The sequence below is a fragment of the Meles meles genome, chromosome 5 (genome assembly GCF_922984935.1).
Source record: "Meles meles chromosome 5, mMelMel3.1 paternal haplotype, whole genome shotgun sequence".
NCBI classification, from domain to species: Eukaryota; Metazoa; Chordata; class Mammalia; order Carnivora; family Mustelidae; genus Meles; species Meles meles.
Window position 1 is genome coordinate 10659081 of NC_060070.1, and position 20823 is coordinate 10679903.

Consider the following 20823-nt stretch of genomic DNA (forward strand, 5'->3'; position numbering starts at 1 on the left):
TCTCCGAAGGCTTTAAAAATCCACTGTCCACTTAGTAATTACACTAAATCATGAATGCTTATTTTTGTGATAAAACTTAAGACTTCTAAATTCTTGGTATAAAGCTACTTTTAGGGGTGCCTGGGTGGCTCAGTCGATTAAGCATCTGACTCTTGATTTCGGCTCAAGTCATGAACTCAGGGTTGTTGGACTGGGTTCTGCGCTGGGTGTGGAGCCTGCTTAAGATTCTGTCTCTCCCTCTATCCCTTCCCCCTCATCGCTTCCCACCTCTCTAAAAAAACAAAAACAAAAATAAAAACATTACTTTTAAAGCTGACAGAGGGCTAAAGCATTGCAATATGCTGAAAAAGTTAAAGAAATGCAAGACTTCTGGCTGAAATCTCTATGTTCTGAGAAGTATAGCCGATACTTTATGTGGCTTTATGATTTCTATTTAGAGGTACGAGGGGCGGCTCAGCGGGGAGAGGAGGCAGCCGTGTTTTCAGTGCTGTGTCCCTGCAGAGAAGGGTATGGCCGGGAATGGAAGCTGGCCAGGGGCAAAGCAACACGCTCAGAGCTGACAACAGAGGGGTGTGGCCAGCCGAGCCCAGGTCACACGGGCCTCTGGTATGGGGGTCATTCTGAGAGTACAGGATATGACTGTGACAACAAAGACAGGAGGGAAGACGTTCTGGACCAACTGCTCATGGATTTTTTTTTTTTTTTAATCAGTTCTTTTACTTTGGACTTCAAGTCCGTGTTTGGCAAGTACACCTTTGAAATGTGTGTTTTCCACAAATAGACATTTTTATCTTCTTCCCGTTGTCACTTTCAAATATCTTTTGTTTTTAAAAAAATATTTATTTATTTGAGAGAGAGTAGGACCGGGGGTGGGGGAGGAGGAGCAAAGGGAGAGGGAGAAAGAGAACAGGGAACCTGAAGCGGGACTCAATCCTGGGACCCCGCGATCACGACCTGAGCGGAAGGTAGATGCTTAACTGACTGAACCACCTAGGCGTCCCTCAAATATCCTAAGCAAGCAGTCAGGTGTTGCTGAAGCCCAGATTCCAGCTGCACGAGCTAACACTCCCTACTCCGTATTTATCTGGGCAATGTGGACACCACCTACTTAGGAGATGGGAATATTATCAGGGTAATGACAATACTCCCATAGCCAATCTGTTTTTAATCGGCCATTTTCTTTGAAAATGGGGTTATTAATAGTCGATATTTAAAATAATGAGATGATGAAAAAAGTTGGCTACCGGACAACTTCAGAATTATGCTATCACATTTAGATGGCACAATTTCTGTGCGTGACGGACTAAAATCAGGCAGCGTCTTCGTATGGAGAGGTCTGGTTTAGACTGACACAGCTTGCACGACTACTATTTCAGGTTCTATTTCTTAGGGAAAAGAAAATAACTTATCATAGTGGAATCTCGTTCAGGAGAAAGGGAAATAGAATGATCCCATAAACTGTGAAATACAAAGGGACAAGGGCTCCCAGCCCACAGGAGGAAAGGTCATGTAAGTGATCAATTTTAGAACTTACTTTTCTTGAGTTCCTGTTTATTCTAAGTGAACTGGAAGCTCTTTAATTTGGTCAGCATCTACTGAGTGTGCTCTGATTTGCCAGGCATTATGCTTGGCACCTGGGGTTAAAAGGAAGCAGTGTTCACTGCCCTTGACAGGCCCCTGGGCCAGCTGCAGGACCATGGAGGGACAGCTGGACTCTTTCACGTGGATGGTTCTGCAGGACTTTATACAAAGGGAAAACCGCTGGAGTTGGATCTTCAAGAATAAGCAGGAGTTTAGCAGGCTAGCGAGGGGCGTTATCAGGCTAGCGAGGGGCAGGATGGACATTCCAGCCAAAAGGAATTCAGCTCCAGGAGCAAAAAGCTGACATAAAATCACAATCAGTACTATCAAAACATGGAATACTGAACTAGTTCCCTCTACTTCTTTTTATATGTATATAAAGATAGATAATACATATATATGTGTATATATACTCATTTAATTCAATTAGCCAACACATAGTACGTCATTAGTTTCAGTAATTCATCAATTGCACGTAATAGCCGGTACTCATCACATCACATGCCCTCCTTCATGCCCATCACCCAATTACCCCAGGACCCCCACCCCCCACCTCCCCTCCAGCGACCCTCGTTTTGTTTCCCAGAGTTAAGAGCCTCTCATGGTTTGTCTCCCTCTCTGATGACTTCCCCTTCGGTTTTCCCTTCCCTCCCCTATGATGCTCTGCACTGTTTCTTCTATTCCACATATGAGTGAAACCATATGATAACTGTCCTTCTCTTACTGACTTATTTCGCTCAGCATAATCCCCTCCAGCTCTATCCAACTGATATAAATGGTATTTGTCCTTTCTGATGGCTGAGTGATATTCCATTGTGTGTGTGTGTGTGTATAAAGATGGGGTATATATATGTGTGTATGTATATATATATATGTACATATATGTGTGTATATATTATATATATATATAATATACCCACACATATAAATAAAGATGGGGTATATGACCCCATCTCCTTTATCCATCCATTTATATGGCAGCTCCTCAAGAAGTTAAAATTAGAGCTACCCTCTAATCCAGCAATCGCACTACTGGGTATTTACCCCCAATGTACAAATGCAGTGATCTGAAGGGGCACGTGCACCCAATGTTTACAGCAGCCATGTCCACAACAGCCAAACTGTGGAAAGAACTGAGATGTCCATCTGTCTACTTCTAGTAAAAGGCACTGATGCCACAGGGAAAAAAACAAACAACCCCCCCCCAAAACAAAACAAAACAAAAAAACAAAATAGAACCAAAAAACCTATATACTGAGGTTCAGCTCTCAAAATATAAAAGTTTTTGTCTTTTTTTCAAGTAGAATTTAAAGGACATGATTTTTGGATTTTGTGTGAAATAGATTTTAAAAAATTGTGAAACTAGGAATTCTATTAATTTCTGAGTTAGGACTAAGTTATTTTATCACAAGAATTTTCTTCCTGTGACATTATAATTTCAACTGAATCACAACCTATTTATAGGAAGGTTAAAAAAAATGGCAATATGCTGCCCTAAAGAAATGAGCCATTTATCCATAAAATTTCCTATGACCAATACACAAACAGATCCAACTCCTTCCAAAACATACCCCCAGGACACTCCAAGCAAAGCACAAAGCTGTTGTGGATGCAGTTGGTTCTCTCCATATTCTAGAAACGCTTTCACTTTCCCTGGTTTTCCACTTACACAACTGGCTGTTCCTTTCCCCGTTCGGTCTCTACATTTCTCACAGCGCCCTAGGGTTCAGTGCTCAGGATTCTTCTCTCAGTATTTCTCAGCCATGGTTACACACAAGAATCACCGGGAGAGCGTTCTAAAAAGTACTGGCGGAGGACAGCAGTCAGCCCCAGGAACGTGGCAGCTGTGGGGCCTGGCCTCGCACCCATTCTGTCTCAGGAAGTTCGGTCAGCCAGTGTTGGGAAGCAATGACCTTCACTCGTTCCCCAGGTCAGCAGTTCCCAGACCAGCAGCTTCAGCACCAACTATGAACCTGCTGGAAACGCAAATTCTCCAACACTACCCTGAGCCTACTGCATCAGAATGCAGGTGTGGGGCCCAGTCACCTGTTTTCCCAAGCCCTCCAGGTGGTCCTGATGCATGCTGGGTGCCCTAAGAAATGTCATCGAGAACGCTGATGACTCACAAACTTCCTTCTAGAGCTGAGACCTCTGCTTAGAATCCATTCTTCTTAGAACCAGCCGCCTATTCAAAATCTCCCTTTGGATGCCTAATAAACATTTCCAATGTAACATGTTCAAAACAAAACACTTGATTCCCCCTTCAAAAACTTGTTCCTCCTTTGTCTTCCACTGTACAGAAGCCAATCTTAGGGGTCAAAATCAAAACCCTTCTGCCCCCTTCTGCTGCTCACACATCCAGACATGACCAACCTCCCCTAGGCTACTGAAGTAGCCCCCTAAGCCCATCTCCCCGTTTCCACCCTCGCCCCCTACAGTCCACTCAGCAGCCAGAAGGATCCTTTTAAAGCCTATATTGGATTGTGCCATTCTCTGCCTTCTCTACCTGCCATGTAAGTTCCTAAATCCTAATCATAACCTACAAGCCCTTTGTAAGCTGGCTCTTGATCACTCTCTAATCTAACTGCCTACCCATTCTGTCCCCATTTCTGCCTCTTTACTGTGCTCTAGCCCCAGTGACTTCCCTGTGTCCCCCCCCCACCCAAGCACACCAAACGCACTGCTGATTGGGGGCCTGTGTGCCTGCTTGCTGCTCCGCGTGGACACCTTTCTCCCAGACATGCACATGGCTTGCTTCTGCCCTTTGTTCACTGAGTTCCCAGTGTGAATATGAATTTCTAAGAGACATCTTCCCCAATCACCTCCATCTAAAAGAAGCAATCTCACTCCCCCCGCCCCCACCACGATACCTGACAATAAATTACATACTTATTTGCTCACTTCCCAGCTTTCCCAGTAGAATTTAAGTTTCATGAGGACAGGGCCTTTGGTCACTCGTGTCCAAGTGCATTTCCCCCAGTTCCTAGAAGCATGCCCGCAACAGAAGATACATTCAGCACTTGGTGGAATTAATGAATGAAAGAGAACGGTAAATGAGGACGGAAGGAAAATGAGCCATTGGGCCAGCTGGCCTTCCTCAGGAAATCACCTGATTTATCCAACAGCAAAAGTACAACATGCTCCTTTTCAAAAAGCCATCCAATGAATTAATACATTTGGCATCCTCAGCAAGGTCACATTCTTGGCATTCAGCTATATGCATTTAATGTAGTTTGCAAGTACAAACTCCTATGTCACTTTCTGTTTGGAAGGGAGAATATCAACATTAACAATCCCTGGTTATATCATTTATAAACATGCAGATGTGAATTATTAAAGATTAATGCATTTTAGGATTGGTGTCGGCATTCCGTTTGTCTCATGCCGAAACCAATTCTGTTCTTCATTAGTCAATGACAACCCATATCACCCTGTTATGGAAGAGAAATCAAAGGTGCAAGGGTGTGAGCTGAGAGTAAGTGATGAAACTGATTAGTAAGAGACTTAACGGCTATAATCAATCAACACATCATCATAATCCTGGCTCCAGGGTTATGGGAACAGAAAGAAATAAACATAACACCCACTGTAAAAACGGTTCTGTTCCTTTCACAACTGGTATCTGTTCCATATAGAAAATATGGTAACACAGATCAGAAGTTTGTGAAATCAGCTTTAGGGGCATCTTGACTTTTATGTACTACTCATTTTATCACCATTTTCCAAAATGCGTAGTCGAATGATTGGGGAAACTTTTATTTCCAGGCTAAGATTAGTTCACAAAAGTTGGTACCCTCCATTCCGATTCTTTGCTCCCCATGAAGACAGAGAACAGCACAGGTCAATGCCAATGGTATTTCACTGGTCGCAGCGCACTGCTGATTCAAGGAGCAACACTCAGTTAAGCCCAAGTTTAGAGGGCGGACGGTCTGCTCAGCTCAAGAACTGAAATCAGTCAACAAGGTGACTGAAGCGCTTCTGAGAACAGTGTAAAAAAATAATGGAGAAGCGGGTGTGGACTGCTGGATCAGTCACAACTAATCTTACAGAGCAGGAAGGAGACACAAAGTACTACCCTGGTGACACAGGCTTTTTCATGTTTTTGTATGCAGAAAACCAAAGAAAGGCAATGGAAACTGAGAAGAGTTTAGACTGAATTGCATAACTTAATTTTAACTAAGAGGGGGAGCAAAACCACCTGGAAACGTGTATTTTGAGAAAATCTTCATGTTCTCTTATTTCTGAATGTGGGAGGAGTGCAAGAGGTTTAATTTGAAACTGATTGGGAATGGAAGAGTTGAAAAAATTTCTGCTTTTCCCCAATTAGCAGGATACCTGACTTGGGTCAGGAGGGGCCTCACAAGGAAAAGAGTAGCTCAGAACCAGGGGGCAGTTGCTTCAAATGCAAGGATCTGGCGGCAGGTCAGCAGTGGAGAGCCTGCCCTCTAGAAACAGCAGGAGAATACCCAGGACATCCACAAAGTGCTGAGTCTCTGTAACCTGGCTCTTGGTTTGAATTTTACATTAGTGCCCTAAAGGGGAAGGTTCCAGTACCTAAGCCCTAGAGAGATGCAATCCGTCTCTCTCAAAGACAAAATATATTGTTGCTTTCTTAAATGTCGCTAAGCATCATTTGGAATGGATCTGAAATTACTGTTTTGTATAACATACAAATAGTTTACTTTGTAAGGGAAAAAAAAAATACTGGCTGAAGTTCTCCACGGTTTGTAGAACTGCTGAATTGATGTTTTCCAGGCTGCCACAGATTAAAAACACGGATGTATCAATGGCATTTTGTGTTTAAGGATTTTTTTTCTCCCTGCACAGCTTGCCAATAAGCAGCACGCATCTTCCTTGCAACAAGCTGTTGCAGGATTTCCACTTCGAGAGAAGCCAAAAAGGAGCACTTGATAGATGTTTTAAAATAAGATTACCAGGTAGGGGGACTGTGCACGCTTTCAAGTAAAAATGTGTCATTCCCTGCAGTGCCATCCCTGAGAAGCTCCTGATGGGACCACGACAGGAAACTGGTTTGGAACCACTTACACAGAGTGAAATAAACTCAGAATTTTACCCCGAGTTTTAAGCAAAGATAAACTAAAAAGTGGAAAATTTCCTTATTTAGCATGGGTTAAGCTTTCAGTCCTAACAGCTCTAAAAATCCAAGGGGAATGGATTTTAAAAAATCGAGAGATATGGCTTCCACCTTCCGGTGTTCATTTTATAGTACTAATCTTGACAAATTAGACCAGGAACTATCATTTCCTCTCACTAAAATCCTTCCTGTTCACTCCAGCCTATGACTGACTCCTAAATGCAATTCATTTTTCTCTTTCCCATTATAGCATCCTTCTAGAATCTGCTTGTCTGAATGTCAAATTAAGCAAGAAAATTAGTTTTTTGACCAGAGTATCTTCTTGTTTGTGTCTGCAGCTCACAGACATCTTCGCTCTCACTTGGCTAAGTGGAGGGTAGAAGCAGGTGAAGGCTGACATAGGCTGTACCACAATGCTGCCCCCAAAGGGTCACTTTCCAGATTTAATGGAGTATGTGCCACCCTTTTTGGAATTCATTCTTTTAGGATCTGAGATCTTCCTGAGGGGTACAAATTCATTAGGACTGGTTGGTGTGCCAGATGCACTGCTCACCATCCAGGCACTGACATGATAATGCTTCAGAGAATAAGGCTTAACGGTAAAGTAACCGGTGCTTTAAGAGAGTGAAAGGGCTATCCCCGGCAAACCAATTCTATAGGCTCTTAAAACCTGTGATCCTTCTCGAAGGACAGCAGCTGAAGGTATTTGCTGGGTCTGAGTCTGCACAAGTCAAAGGGCAGAGAGGGCCCGTGGGGGCGGGGTGTGCACCTGTGGGAGGCTCCCGGAAGAAGCTGTGTACTGGGGGACCATGTGCAGAGGTGACCCCGGGGAAATGCTCCAGCTAACTGCACAGAAAGGGAAAGGAGAGCTTCTAGAGGAGGGAAGGCATGGAGAGCTAAAGACTGGAGCAATGAGGACTGCTCTGGAAAGATTAATGAAAGACGTCGCTCCACCTCGCCCTCCTCCTTCACGGTCTCTCACTCTCAAACAGCCCTGACCCACAGCCTCTCGTGTGTGCTTTCTGTCTCACTTGCTCACTTGCCCTCTTCCGTCTGGCAGTCAGGCTGGGGAGGGGCGATGTGGGAAGGGAGACCTCAAACAGCAAGGCATATAAAACTTAAAAAGAGTTTTACTTTCGTATTTGATGAAACTTTATCTCTGTTTAGGATGGGGTCTTTGACTGGTCTTATAATAAGCACCTGGGATGAAGCCAGAAGGAATGGTCATGAAAACAAATATGTATTCATCACGATCCTAACGTGAATACAGAGATTTGTATCTTTGGTCATTGCCTGTAATAATCAATGGCCCTTCTGCTGTCAGATGAAAGATGAAAGGGTCTTAACTCCACCTAAAATTGGACTTGGTGCAGATGCCAATTCCAAAAGAAAAGAAAGGATTAGGAAAATCTACTCGGAGATTTACAGTTACTATCCTTAGATCTCTGTTAACAAAACTAATGAATATTCTCAGCAGTCTGAACATTTGAAGTTTTTATAAAAATGTTTATCTGGGGCTCCTGGGTGGCTCAGTGGGTTAAAGCCTCTGTCTTCGGCTCGGGTCATGATCTTGGGGTCCTGGGATCGAGCCCCGCCATCGGGCTCTCTGCTCAGCAGGGAGCCTGTTCCCTTCTCTCTCTCTGCCTGCCTCTCTGCCTGCTTGTGATCTCTTTCTGTCAAATAAACAAATAAAATCTTAAAAAAAAAAAAAAAGTTTATCGGGCTATGAACAGTTAATTTTTGTCTGCCCATCACCACTCCCCACTGTATGTTCACCCTTCTTAATATTTAAACACTGTTGCTGCTTACAGCACATGGAGGAAAAAGCTGACAAAAGCCTTTGGCCAATAAAATAAAAATAAAAAAAAAGTTGGGCTTATTTACATTTTTGCTTTGTTGGTAAACTGGCATGGTTGGCTCTGGAGGCAAGACAAGTGAAATTAACACCCACTAAATCTTCTGGCAACAGCAATGCATTCTGATGTGCTGTGTCAGCTTCGCTACGTGTTAGGACGAATGAGGCCCAGTGTAAGACCGACACAATACCTTCAAGACCCAATCGTTTATTTTCCTAAACCCAAGGTAAATAACTCTAGGATGTGAGCCAGTAAGCAGCAAAAGTACAACGGGATCATTTATTAGAAGGGAAACCACATGTCTAACATCAGACCTTTCAAATCAATTGCACCCGACATTAGATTTGCCTGATTTAAATGTGTATATACATGCACACTACCAACTGGAAAGATGGAAGATATTTCATTTCTGTCTCTAAATATAAATACACCAATATAAAGAGGAGGGAGAAATGAAGACAAAAAGTAAAAACAAGAAAATGTATTATGGCACCGGGGGAATGAAGAACGTATACATTTTGCTTCTCCGACACTGGTTTACACTGAACAACCAGGGCTGAAATCCTTCAACTTCTAACTATAGACTGCTGCAGGGCTGGAGCCCAATAATGTGCAAACAAAGGGAGAATCCATGTGGCTACTCACCATAGAAAATCTCCATCCTGCTTTTCAAAAGAACGCAGGAAGGAAAAGCCCCACTGAGCTAGGGATGTGCCAGGGCTGATGCGGTGCCAGCGTGCATCACAGTAGTTGTTCCCATGACACTCACAATGTTTGTGAGGCAGCAGGATAGGATGGCAAATTTGCAGTGGGTGGAGAAATGGTTTAACGGGCAAGAAACAGATTCAGCCATTCGGGATGCTTTCCTGGGCTTTTGTTTATCTACCTCTGTGATAGTTCTCGTTAGCTGTCAATTTCATTTACCAGGATAGAGATGGAGAAAAATGAGTGCTCTTTTTTTTTTTTTTTACAAACCCTGGGAGGTCAACAGTAGGAAGAAGCCCCCACAACAGTTTGGCTTTACCCCATCGCAGCTATCAGCTACACACCAGCTGCGCATTTTAACAATGACTTGCCAGAAAGACAATGACTGAAAGAGTCAATCTGTGACACACAGAGGCAGGAGCAAACTAGAGCGGGAGGTAATGGGAGAGAAGTGAGGTCAGAAGAAACAAGTTAGTGCTGGGAACAAGAGGAAGGAAAGGGGAGAAAAGTAAGCACAAGATTACAGACAGAAAAAAAAGGGGGATGGAAATTGCAAACAGACGTCCATAAAGCAGCAGTTGGAGTCTCCTGCCCCGGGCAGGATATCAGGCGATCGCCACCTGATACCCGTACTTCACCAGGACAGACTCAGAAGCAAATACCGTACATCAGATCTAATGTATGGATTCACAAAACTCCAAGATGAAGACCAGGGATGGGAAAAGGAAAAGATGAGACTACTTAATAGGCCTAATTATTCTCTAAGGGAAGGTGTCTTTGCATTTAGTTAAATAAAAAAAGAACCATGAACTTCATGACCATCTCTAAAACATGGTTTTATTACCTATGACCAAGTTCACACAAATACATTAAAACAAAACAAAACAAAACAAGGGTATATAGGCTATGTGGAAGGAAAGAGAAGACCAAAATTTTTTTCAACAAAAACCTGAATGATTTTTAACAAATCCCCTTCAGATAATAACATACAAGTCTTATAATGAGCATCTACCTAAAACCAATGTTTGAACATCCCTGGGCTCAGCTTTGGGGACAGAGGAGGAGAAACAGGTAGCATCTGGATGTTAGTCATGGAGGATGACCACCAAGAGGTCCAGGGCAAGCATGTGGATAGAGCTGTGGCTCCTCTGTATGAATTAAAAAAGGGAGCCACTTCCCACAGAAGAGTAGCCTGAATTTCACCCTCATTTACCTTACCCCTCTGGGCCATGTCCTTGTTCAGTGAGCAACATGCTCGACTGTGCCTGGCCACAAATAAGATGGTACTGATCAATTAGTTGATGCTATCTTGATACATGCAAAAGTGTGAGAAATTACCCTGGATTTTAAACTACCTCTATTGTTAAATTATATATCAGACTGCCTGCCCATCACATCACACAACCATCATTTTGCCTATGATCTAAATGAAGCAAGGGTATAGATTCTTGTTATCCCCTTGTGTTCTGGTCTCCCCTTGGCCTTCTCAGACCCAGTGCCCAAGAAGATCAATCATTAACCTACATCCTTTTTTTTCTTTTTTAAGTTAGGAGAAACATGGATTCAACTTTGTGAAACCACATATTGTGTGTTCATGGATAGCTTGAAGGCAGTCCTACTGAGCGACTTCAGTAAACACAGCAAGTCATCACCGGAAATTATACACGCGTGTCTTCTGCACTGTACTAGAACACCACTGGATTACGAATCCGAAGACTCGCTGCCCAAACCAACTGTGATGCTCTGGACAGTTATGGGGGGCAAGCCTAGATCTAGGTCCCAGGCAGTAGTAACCGTAACCACAAGAGCTAACACGCGCTGAGTGCTCACCCTGCGCCCGCTTTATGTGCATTAGTACACTCAAACTTTACAGGAACCCTAAGACAGATGGTTATTACCTTTACAAATGCAGAAACTGAGGCACGGAGAGGCTTAGAGGCTTGTCCAAGGTTACACAGCGAGGAAGCGAGCACCAGTAAGAGGAGGCGCGAGCAGAGGATTATAAAAGTCCATCCTGCTGAAATATTATCGTGATTCCACCGAGGAGAAAAGTCAACAAGTGCCGAAACCGCTGACCACATTTCCCAGGTCGCTCCTCTCACAACGCGAACACGAAAGAAACGTTCCATTTGCTGTGCTCTCCTCCACGGCGCTCAGCAAACAGGGCTGCGTATCTACCTGCGGAGCGTTCCTCCCCCGAGACCGAGCCCGTGCTGGGTCGGTCACCCCTTCCCGGGACCAGGCAGACGGAGAGGGGCCGACTGGCGTGGAGGGAGAAGTAAAAATGGCGGCCCTGGGCAGTTCGCATTTCTGACCCGAGTTTAAAAACAAACTGGATGCTTTAAACAACATTTCCAAGGAACCTGAGAACTTTCTACTAAAAATTTCCTTTCCCAGGAAGCGGGCAGAGAATCCTATTCTGGCCCCACCTGCAGGGACCATAAGGCTCAGGCCTCCATGGCGTCTTCCGGGAGCTGTCTTGCCCTGCGCATGCGCACGACGGAACACAGCCGCGCACCCGGAAGCCAGTGCCCCCGCTGAGCCGCCTCCTCCAGGGGCTGTGCCCTCCTGTGTCCCAAGGGGGATCTTTTCTTGCGAGGTGTGTTCTATCCACATCAAAACCCAAAGGGTGAAACGGACGCTTCAAGAGCCCCAGTGGAATGATAAACGTATATGCGCAAATCATCAGACTGTGAATTACCCATGTCGGGAATTTTAAACAAAAAACTACAGTATCTTTACACCTCGGAAAAGTTTTCATTGAAGTTACTGAGAAAAGCGCTTTCCACCCAATTTAGAAAGCAGTGCTTTCTCGCTCGACAAATACGGTAGCTTACATATGACTTTCCTATGTTTAGGTAGGCCATGCTTCAAAACCATTTCATAACCAAACACTGCCTCAGGAATTCTGAAATATAGAGTATTCATAGCTTTAAAAATGTTAAAAGCAGATAAATCCAGGTTTTACTAAAATCTCTGTAAGCACAAACGTATTATTGAAAGAAAGGTTAACATCGAAACGTGCTAAATTATGGCTGTTTTCTAAAATATGGATGAATCTTAGAAACAAAATATTCAGTTAAAAAAGTAAATTCTAGGAGACCATTTACAGTACGAAGGGGGTAACCGCATTTCCTGTTGTGCCAAGAACCTTCCTAGTTTATGCCTGTTGTCCCAGGATAATTAACAGCAACCCTTCCCTGCCCCCAGAGTGTCTCGGCTCCGTTGAAAAATGATACAGTCATTCTAAGCATGTTTCTATAAATATGCTTCTCTAAATCTCAAAACTAAATAAAACTAATGATACATACGCTATGCATTTTTATACTAAATTCTTGAAGAAAAAAAAAACCAAAAAGAACTAATAAAAATATTCAGAGAGTATTTGAGGCAGGGGAGAGGAAGAAGCCTGAAGGTAAGGGAGGAACACATAGGTAGACACAACACCAGTGATACTCCAATTCTTAAACTGGACGGGGGCTTATGAGTGTTCTTTGATAGCTATGTCTCATGGTTAGCACATTCTGTACGTTTATATACATATATTTATATATAAAACATCCCATCATAAGCATTTTTTAAATATGAAAGAAATAAAATGGTAAGAAGGGATAAAACTACCATGTATGCTTTCAAGAGAACGGAGTAAACTATCGGCAAACTTATCAGCAATTTAATAATAGTTCTAATGGGTTAGTAAGAGGCATTTTCTGGCAGGCGCTTAGATCATGTTAGCAAAAGTTAGAAGGGAAAAAATTACATTCAGTTTGCTAATACAAGAAATGGGTGATGTTGACCTAAGAAAGCTGGACGCAACAGACAAACAGACAAGCCTACGTACACGATAAAGGAAACAGAAGATACAGAAGCAGTAAGACCACTGAAATACGAATGCCAAGAGTTAACTGGAACGTGAACTCTCCTATCAAAAACAGAAGGGTCCGCTTCTATCATTAACAAGGACACAAAAGTGTGTAGGCCAAGTAAAACACAGGTGAGTATCAGCACGAGACACAGGCTACCAACGATCTGCCATGGCATAAATTGAACAGAACCGTACAAACTGAGGCCAATCCTTGCGCACGTCTCACCTCGGTGGCACTTACCAACAGAGCATCTTTGTGAACAGAATCATTACAAAACACGCTGAGAATAAATAATTTTCTAGCGTGGGGTCAATGTCCAAACCAAAAATATCAAAGTAACTGGTGATTGTATTGAGTGTTTGTATTCATTAGCTGGGTCACTTTAGGAACTGGAACTCTCAAATGCTTTGGTGACAATTCATAGTTATGCTTCTAATCCACGGTCCCATCACCGGGTTTTTCAACAGCAAGAAAGCAGTGGTATGCGTATCGCTCTTGACGAACACCAGGTCTGTCTCTACCACACAGTAAAACAGTAATTACTGAGCAATGAATACCTGGAATACTAGCAGGAGAAATCGGGCCAGATCGGGACTGGTTGCTGCCCACAGGAGAGCCGACGGGAGAAGGCGATGGGCCCCCAGGGATGCTGGAGAGATGGGGGGATGCGTGTGGAGAGAAAGGTGACTGAGCCGGGTTGCTCTGATCCCCTTGGCTGCTCGTGGATCCAGACGCACTGACTGCTGAGCTCAGAGTAGCCTCCGTTCCCGTGGGGAGGTCATCGATGGAGCCAGACAGGTCCTGAGAAAGACAGAAACACCGTATATTTATGGAGTAACACACTCGGATGCGTACCTGACCAAAAACCCACTTAAAAGTTATAACAGTGCCCCTTTCAGAGACAGTTTTTCTAGATTATGCCCAAAATTCAGAGCGTGGCCACTTGTTATTAGAAGACTTTCAGGGGATCTCTTGTGAGTTGAACCCTAAAATCCGTTCTGGCCCCCAAAAGTAAAGCTGTACCTCTCTTTCATAAAGCCACCCGACAGCTTTCCTTTAAGCTGCCAGCACCTAGTCCAACACACCTGTTCAAAGAGTCACGGGAAACAGCACTTGAGGTGGTGACTTACCATCTGAATGGAATGGTGGCTTCAACACACTGAAAACCACTGTTCTGGATCCTTCTATTTAGAGTCAACATTGAAGGACTGTTTGAATTTCAAGCTATAATATTCTAACGGAACAGCATTTATGTATTTATTTATTTATTTATTTGAGAGAGTGTGTGTAAGTGAGCAGGGGGAGGGGCAGAGGGAGAGGAAGAGAGAGGGAATCTTTTTTTTTTTTTTAAAGATTTTATTTATTTATTTGACAGACAGAGATCACAAGTAGGCAGAGAGGAAGACAGAGAGAGAGAGGGAAGCAGACTCCCTGCTGAGCAGAGAGCCGGACGTGGGACTCGATCCCAGGACCCTGAGATCATGACCTGAGCCAAAGGCAGCAGCTTAACCCACTGAGCCACCCAGGCGCCCCAGAGAGAGGGAATCTTAAGCAGACTCTGGGCTGAGCATGGAGCCCAACGTGGGGCCTGATCTCACGACGCTGAGACAAAATGAGGAGTCGGACGCTCCACCGACTGAGCCACTCAAGCGCCCCACAGAGCAGCAAAATTTTAACCAGACCTTGTGAGGAGAAATTCTTGCGTTCTAAGTAACTGTAAGTGCCATTATAATAAAACAGTGATGTGTATATTTTTATATGATATTGTGAAAATAAATCCCTTTGAGGTTATGTTGGCAGAAATGAATCCTTATATCATATCTTACTTCTTTATAACAATTTTAAGCAAAACAAACAATTTTTAGTGCCAACTAATTTGTCCGTAATACCCTGTAAGGCAGTTATTAAAATCACCCTTTGACAGATACAGAAACTGCGACTCAGCTAGTCAGTTACTTTCGAAGCTTACCCCACTGAGGACAGAACCATCTGCTAAAGGGGACGAAGGGAGGTTGAGGGAGGGGAAAGGAGGAAACAGTCTTCTGCACCCTCGTCAGAATGAAAGGAGAGACTTTAGCTTGGCCTCACTACTGTGGCACCAGGGCCCAGAATGGGTCCCCACCAGTGGGCGGTCGGTCAGCCAGGTCACTAAGACGCTCCCAGGTCACTAAGAGCCCGCAGATCCAGGCAGGGCCCGGAGCTCTTGCTGGCTGGGCTCTAAAGGCTGAGTTGCGGTATAAAATTATTTGTCTTGATGATCTAGGACTAAACGCTGCAGAATGGGATCAGAAATGCTGGGTGATGTTATTATCTACCAAGCATATTCAGTTCTAATTTATACCCTCGACTCACTCAACTTCATTAATGTTTAATTTTACCTCACTGCTTACTACTGGGACTTCTAAAACTAGGGCTTGGAAAACTGGTGGAGGTAGATGCTTAGGATCTAAAGAACGAATGTGGACCAGCAAATACAAAAGGGAGCAGGAATAGCACAGCTGGTTACAGCTCTTCAGGCCCCCCCAAATGTCACAAAGCAAACTCAGGATGAGGATCCCAGTCTCCTGGAAAGTATATCTGTTAACCATCTGCTGTATCATATAATTAACTTTTTTTTATAGCAAAATTGCCAGTGATTAAAAAAATACGTTCTAAATAGCTATGTAAACCTCACAAAAATGAATGCCACAGAAAAACAAAAATTTCTTATGCTAAGAAGAGTGACATCTAAGTAGCGAGTACTCTTAAATGTCATATAACTGTCCTTATGAATAACGAACATAACACTAACAGCGTAGGTTGACCCCATCGCCACTAGAGGAGTATCATTAGATTTCCAAAATGAAATACGGGCAAACGGAATCCTATTTTCAGAATTCAGAGCAAAAATATATAGAGACATTTCTACACAGGGCACACAAGTTGCATGATTTTGCACATATTCCGCTGGTAAAACACTATATTTTTGATTACTGGGTTCAACAATAGTTCGATTCAGACTTGGAACCGGACACAGCTTTTGCGAGGCAGGGTCAGAAACAGAGGGAGGTTATTAAGCAAGTGACATGCTATGTACAGCGTAGAAAATACTCTCACTTCAGAAATCAAGGCAATCATGTGAGTTTCTAGAAACAACACGGAAGCTAGCAGAGTGTACACGTGCACACACACTGACCTGCTGAAAGAGAAAACAGGGCAAGTTCCTGCGGTCCTGCCCTCCCGCCCCAGGCAGACGGCTGACTGCTTGCGTGCACGGCCTCGGAGCCAGGATGGGTGCGGGGGTGTAGAAGAGTGGCTGGGGTCCTGGGGAATTCTTTAAGTCCCTGCTCCCAAGGCGTTCCTTTCCTAACCTGATGTAACCAATTCACAGAAGTACAGAGGGGCCTCTGGCCGGGGGCTCAAACTGGACCCTGCCTATTTTTGCTCTGCCCACCAGCCCAAGAATGACCGAAGAAAATGACCGAAGAAAAAAATCAAGGGTAATTTCAGTGTCTGTAACATTTTACTGGAACACTGTCCCCGCCATTCCTTTAATGTATGGCCCATGGCTGTTTGGGGGGTACAACAGAGACTCTGACAGAGACCCGGGGCCCACAAAGCTTAAAATATTTGGGGCCCTTTCAGAAAAAGTGTGCCAACCCGATTCAGGGAGCTGCAGTATTTATAGTATGGCCTCTCCTGCCTTCGCCTGTTCCTTGGGGTGAAGAAGAGCGATGGGCCTCCGTTGAACCGCGTGGTGACATGGTGCCTATAAGGAACTGCAGGAGGTTCCCCAAGAACAGGGACTGACCGCGTGTCCGCATCCACTGGGAAAACAGTGAATGGGAGCCAGAGAGAACTGTGCTCTCTTTGAAGACCCCTGAATAACCCAGAGAGCCCCCAGCGAGGTTGACTGGTGGGCCCCAGGTGTAAACGCACTCTCTTACTACCTGATGGATGTGCATCACTAATAAACAAAAGGTCAATCAGACAAGAATCAGTCAGGAGTGGGGGGACAGGATTTGATGCTTCTTTAGAGAAAAAGAAATTGGTAGATAACTAGATATAAAATCATTATCTCTTATTATACTACATATGGGTTTAAGCAGAAAAGATATAGATTCGATTTTTTAACACATCATTATTTGAAGTTAAATAATCTTATGCAAATCTTTCTTCATTAAAAAAAAATTACTCAGAAATTTGTAAAATTCTCCGCACGACCTATAAATTCCTTCCCTGTCCTCCCTTAAAATTCCAAGTTACGGTTGAACTAGTGACACGCATGGGTGTTACGAAGGCTTCATTCAAGCTGCAAACACATGAAAAACATTTCTGTTATTCAACAAGCTGGTCGAGGAAGTACCAAGAGAAAAATATAAAAACGGTGGCTTTCTTAGTGTTCACATGTCATCAGAATTTCAGTGCTGACTAGACCTCAGTGTAACAGAAGAGTAATAAAAAGATATAATTTCTATATTACTATTATACATACACGTAACTTTTATATGTAAATTATAGAGAAATATTCCCGCCCTGCAGACACTCGGGGTATCCATATGTACAGCTATCTTGAAACATGTTAATAAAAGAAGTTCAACAGTGGTTGAAACATTCAGCCTAGTTAACAAAGAAGCTCTGTAACTAATACTCCTCTAGAGGACAATTTAGTCAGCAGGGCACCAACTCTATTCTTCTTTTATAAGTACTATCAGATCTATGATGCCTGGAAAGAACAGAGAGACCTTACTGCATCTCATTCTAACCAAGGCACCTTCAAGCTACAGTGCTTCCATTTATCTTGCTGGAAAGCTGGCAGGTAAGGTAATTGCAGGGAGGACTCTTTTAAGGGGCTGGAGTCCCCCCTGCCCCACAGCATTCCTGGCATCTTTCCTTTGTGTTGATGGAGTGACTGGTGAGGCAATGACTTCATGGGCTCATACACAGTAAATTCAGAATTTTGCCAGGACAGTCCGAGTTGGCAAAATCTTGCTCTCAGGTTGGGTTTTTGGGATCTGATAGCATTCGGGATATTTAATATTTTCTAGCACACCAAAAATAATATAACTTCTACTATCGATGGTTAATTTACTTTTGGAAAAATCAATGTCTTACAAAAGAAAGGCCTGTTTTCCCTTAAAACTTGATTTAAATGAAAGTTCCCTGCCAAGACCTTCCCTCAGTAAACCATCCTCTCTCCCCCCTCTGCCCATGTAAAATTTTCATTCTAATCGAAGTGACAAGTACAAGAGATTTCACTGCACTTGGAATGAAATGCCACCGGGGAGCAATAACAATCCTATCAAGACTCTGACAAGAGAAACACTTACGAATTAACATAGACCACAAATATGTTCCTGATTCAATACAGTGGGACAGGGAGGGGAAGGGCAGGGACAGAGGGAGGGATATGGGAACATGCTGGGAAGGAGGAGCCCAGGAAGAATTTTTAGAGACCAACCTATATGCAGAACAGACATACGACATTATAAATATTCTCTCTCATGGCTACATATTATCCATGATCCTCCCTAGAAATACCGTTGGCATGTTCTGACTTACTACATCAAGAAGCATCTTTGGTTTTGGTGGAATTCAGTTTATCTAGGAAGTTAGCTTCCTCAAGGATAAATTCCATCCATCTTGTTGATGCCTTACTGTCAAAGACCTGGGAATAAGTCAGAAAACCTTACTCCCTTGTTTAATTAAACAAGTGGGTTTTTACAAAAGCAAATCAACTCCGAAATACTCTAAGCTGTTGTCCTCGGTACAATTAGCAGGTGGCACCGGCTCCATCTCTGACGGAGCACGGCAGAGTGGCACACGCATTCGGGCATCTCCCGCCCAGAAGTGCCCCAGGAGAGCACGAGGATAAACACTGAATTAGAAACAGAGAAGATATTTCAATCAATGAGACCAGTTCAGGTCTCTTGTTTAAGGATTTTAATAGGATACAGTTAATGATTTCTCAGTGTGACTTCCCATGGGTTTGACACACAGGTTCAAATGCCAGTTCAATGGTCTTTTAAAAACAGTCTCTCAGTCATGTTCAAAAGCAGGAATCGTGTCTCCTCTCCTTTTTAGAAGACTGAGTATAAAATTCAGGCAGGCATTTTTTCTTTTTCTCTTTCCAGCTAGATCCTAACTTTCTTAGGGGCCGTGTAATTCCTTATGCCAGGTGTGGTGCTAGAGGGAGGATGGCTTTCATGGGTCGCTGGTGAATGGTACTGAATGGACGGGCTCTGTGGCACCATACCAAGTAAGCCAGCGCGTGCAAGTCTTTCTAAATATTCACCATAGATGCTCTAGTCAAAACTACTGACTTCACTATTAAAATTTAGCAATGAATTCTCAGCCCTCGGTCTCCAGTTAGCATCCCTGAGGCTAACCACCCTTGGCCTCATTAGATGCTTAGTTCTTTAGAAACCTGGTATTTCACACATGGTGAAATCACTTCATACCTTCCAACCCTATTTCAGAACTATCATTTTGAACATGTGGTACAAATACACCTTGAAACAGATATTAGAATTGAGTCCGTAATTGGACTGACATAGACACAAAAGGAAAAAACCTCAGTGACTCTGTTCACTCTCTATGATGTGAGCGGGTTTCTTCTCCGCACCAGCCCCTGTGCGGCCCACCAAAGTCCCTGCTGCTTTCATTTGTCTAGACAGCAAACGAGTTAAAAGCTTAGGCTTCCTGTCTCAACGAATAACAAAATGCAAAGGCACAGAAAAACAGAATCCATGAAAAAAAAAATCCTTCAAAGCAGTAATTTTTAGGCTCTAAAAGCATCTTCTTTCCAAGTTATATATATATCACTTTCTATTTAAACATGTCCAAATAACAAATATTTATCTCTTCATTGTATGTGACAATATATACAACACATAGCCTTAAGATGTACGAGGCCAACTGGAAAAAAAAAAGTGTTTGATGTTAATTTAAACATAGTCACAAGCTCCACAAATGACAAACCCCTAGCCAAAGCCAAGGATAAATGCAAAGAAAATTCATGAGTCAAAATTCATTGTAATGATATAGCCAAGAACTGCTTTCCTCTTCTCGAGCCAAGATTCCATTATGGGTAACTCTCATTTTAATGGGACATTTATAGGGTAATCAACTACACTGATACTTCACAAAAGCAGGATTCAGAGTTAAGCATGGTATCATAAGCAAAAATGATTAAAATGGTCATTTGATTTTTAAAAATCAGCACCTAAAATAGAAGCTAGCCCCAGAGGTCCTTGGGTTAGAACTCCTGATATGAAATGTGCTGCCGTTCTAAATTTAGATGTGGTAAACAATTTAAGTATGAAATATGCATCCTGTAAGGGAAATTTCCTTCCCACTGCAGAAGCCCCAAGGGGATCCTAAATTATTCTCAGTTTTTGAACTCTGCCCAGGGAGATTCTCTGTTCTCCCACTATTAACAACAGTCTCAAGATGTTATGTAGGCCAGGAAGAACAACAAACAGACCCTCAACGCAGTATGGGCAGTCTTGAACTTAAAAATTATTTGGTAAGAAAATGTATTTATAGTCTTCTTTTCCCTGTATGGAATTTGGGATTCACTTTCATCTGGAAATAACATTATCCTGCTTGGTTCCACTCCCAGGATTGTGCTCACAAATGGTAATGATAATGAACATAATCATCATGATTTTTTAGCAACAACTGTGACTACCACTGACTTAGCGTCTTCTAAGTACCAGAGATATTATGTATATTTTCT

General features: G+C 43.1%; 1 protein-coding gene across 10 annotated transcripts in view; it reads right to left on the minus strand.

The window, feature by feature from the left end:
- Window positions 1-20823, minus strand: part of ARID1B (AT-rich interaction domain 1B) — a 440857-nt gene that overhangs the window by 114641 nt on the left and 305393 nt on the right. For all 10 annotated transcript variants that reach the window (XM_046004238.1, XM_046004242.1, XM_046004240.1 and 7 more), the window contains one exon: window positions 13661-13904. In XM_046004238.1, the coding sequence (XP_045860194.1) occupies window positions 13661-13904 (244 nt within the window). The remainder of the gene's footprint in view (window positions 1-13660; window positions 13905-20823) is intronic.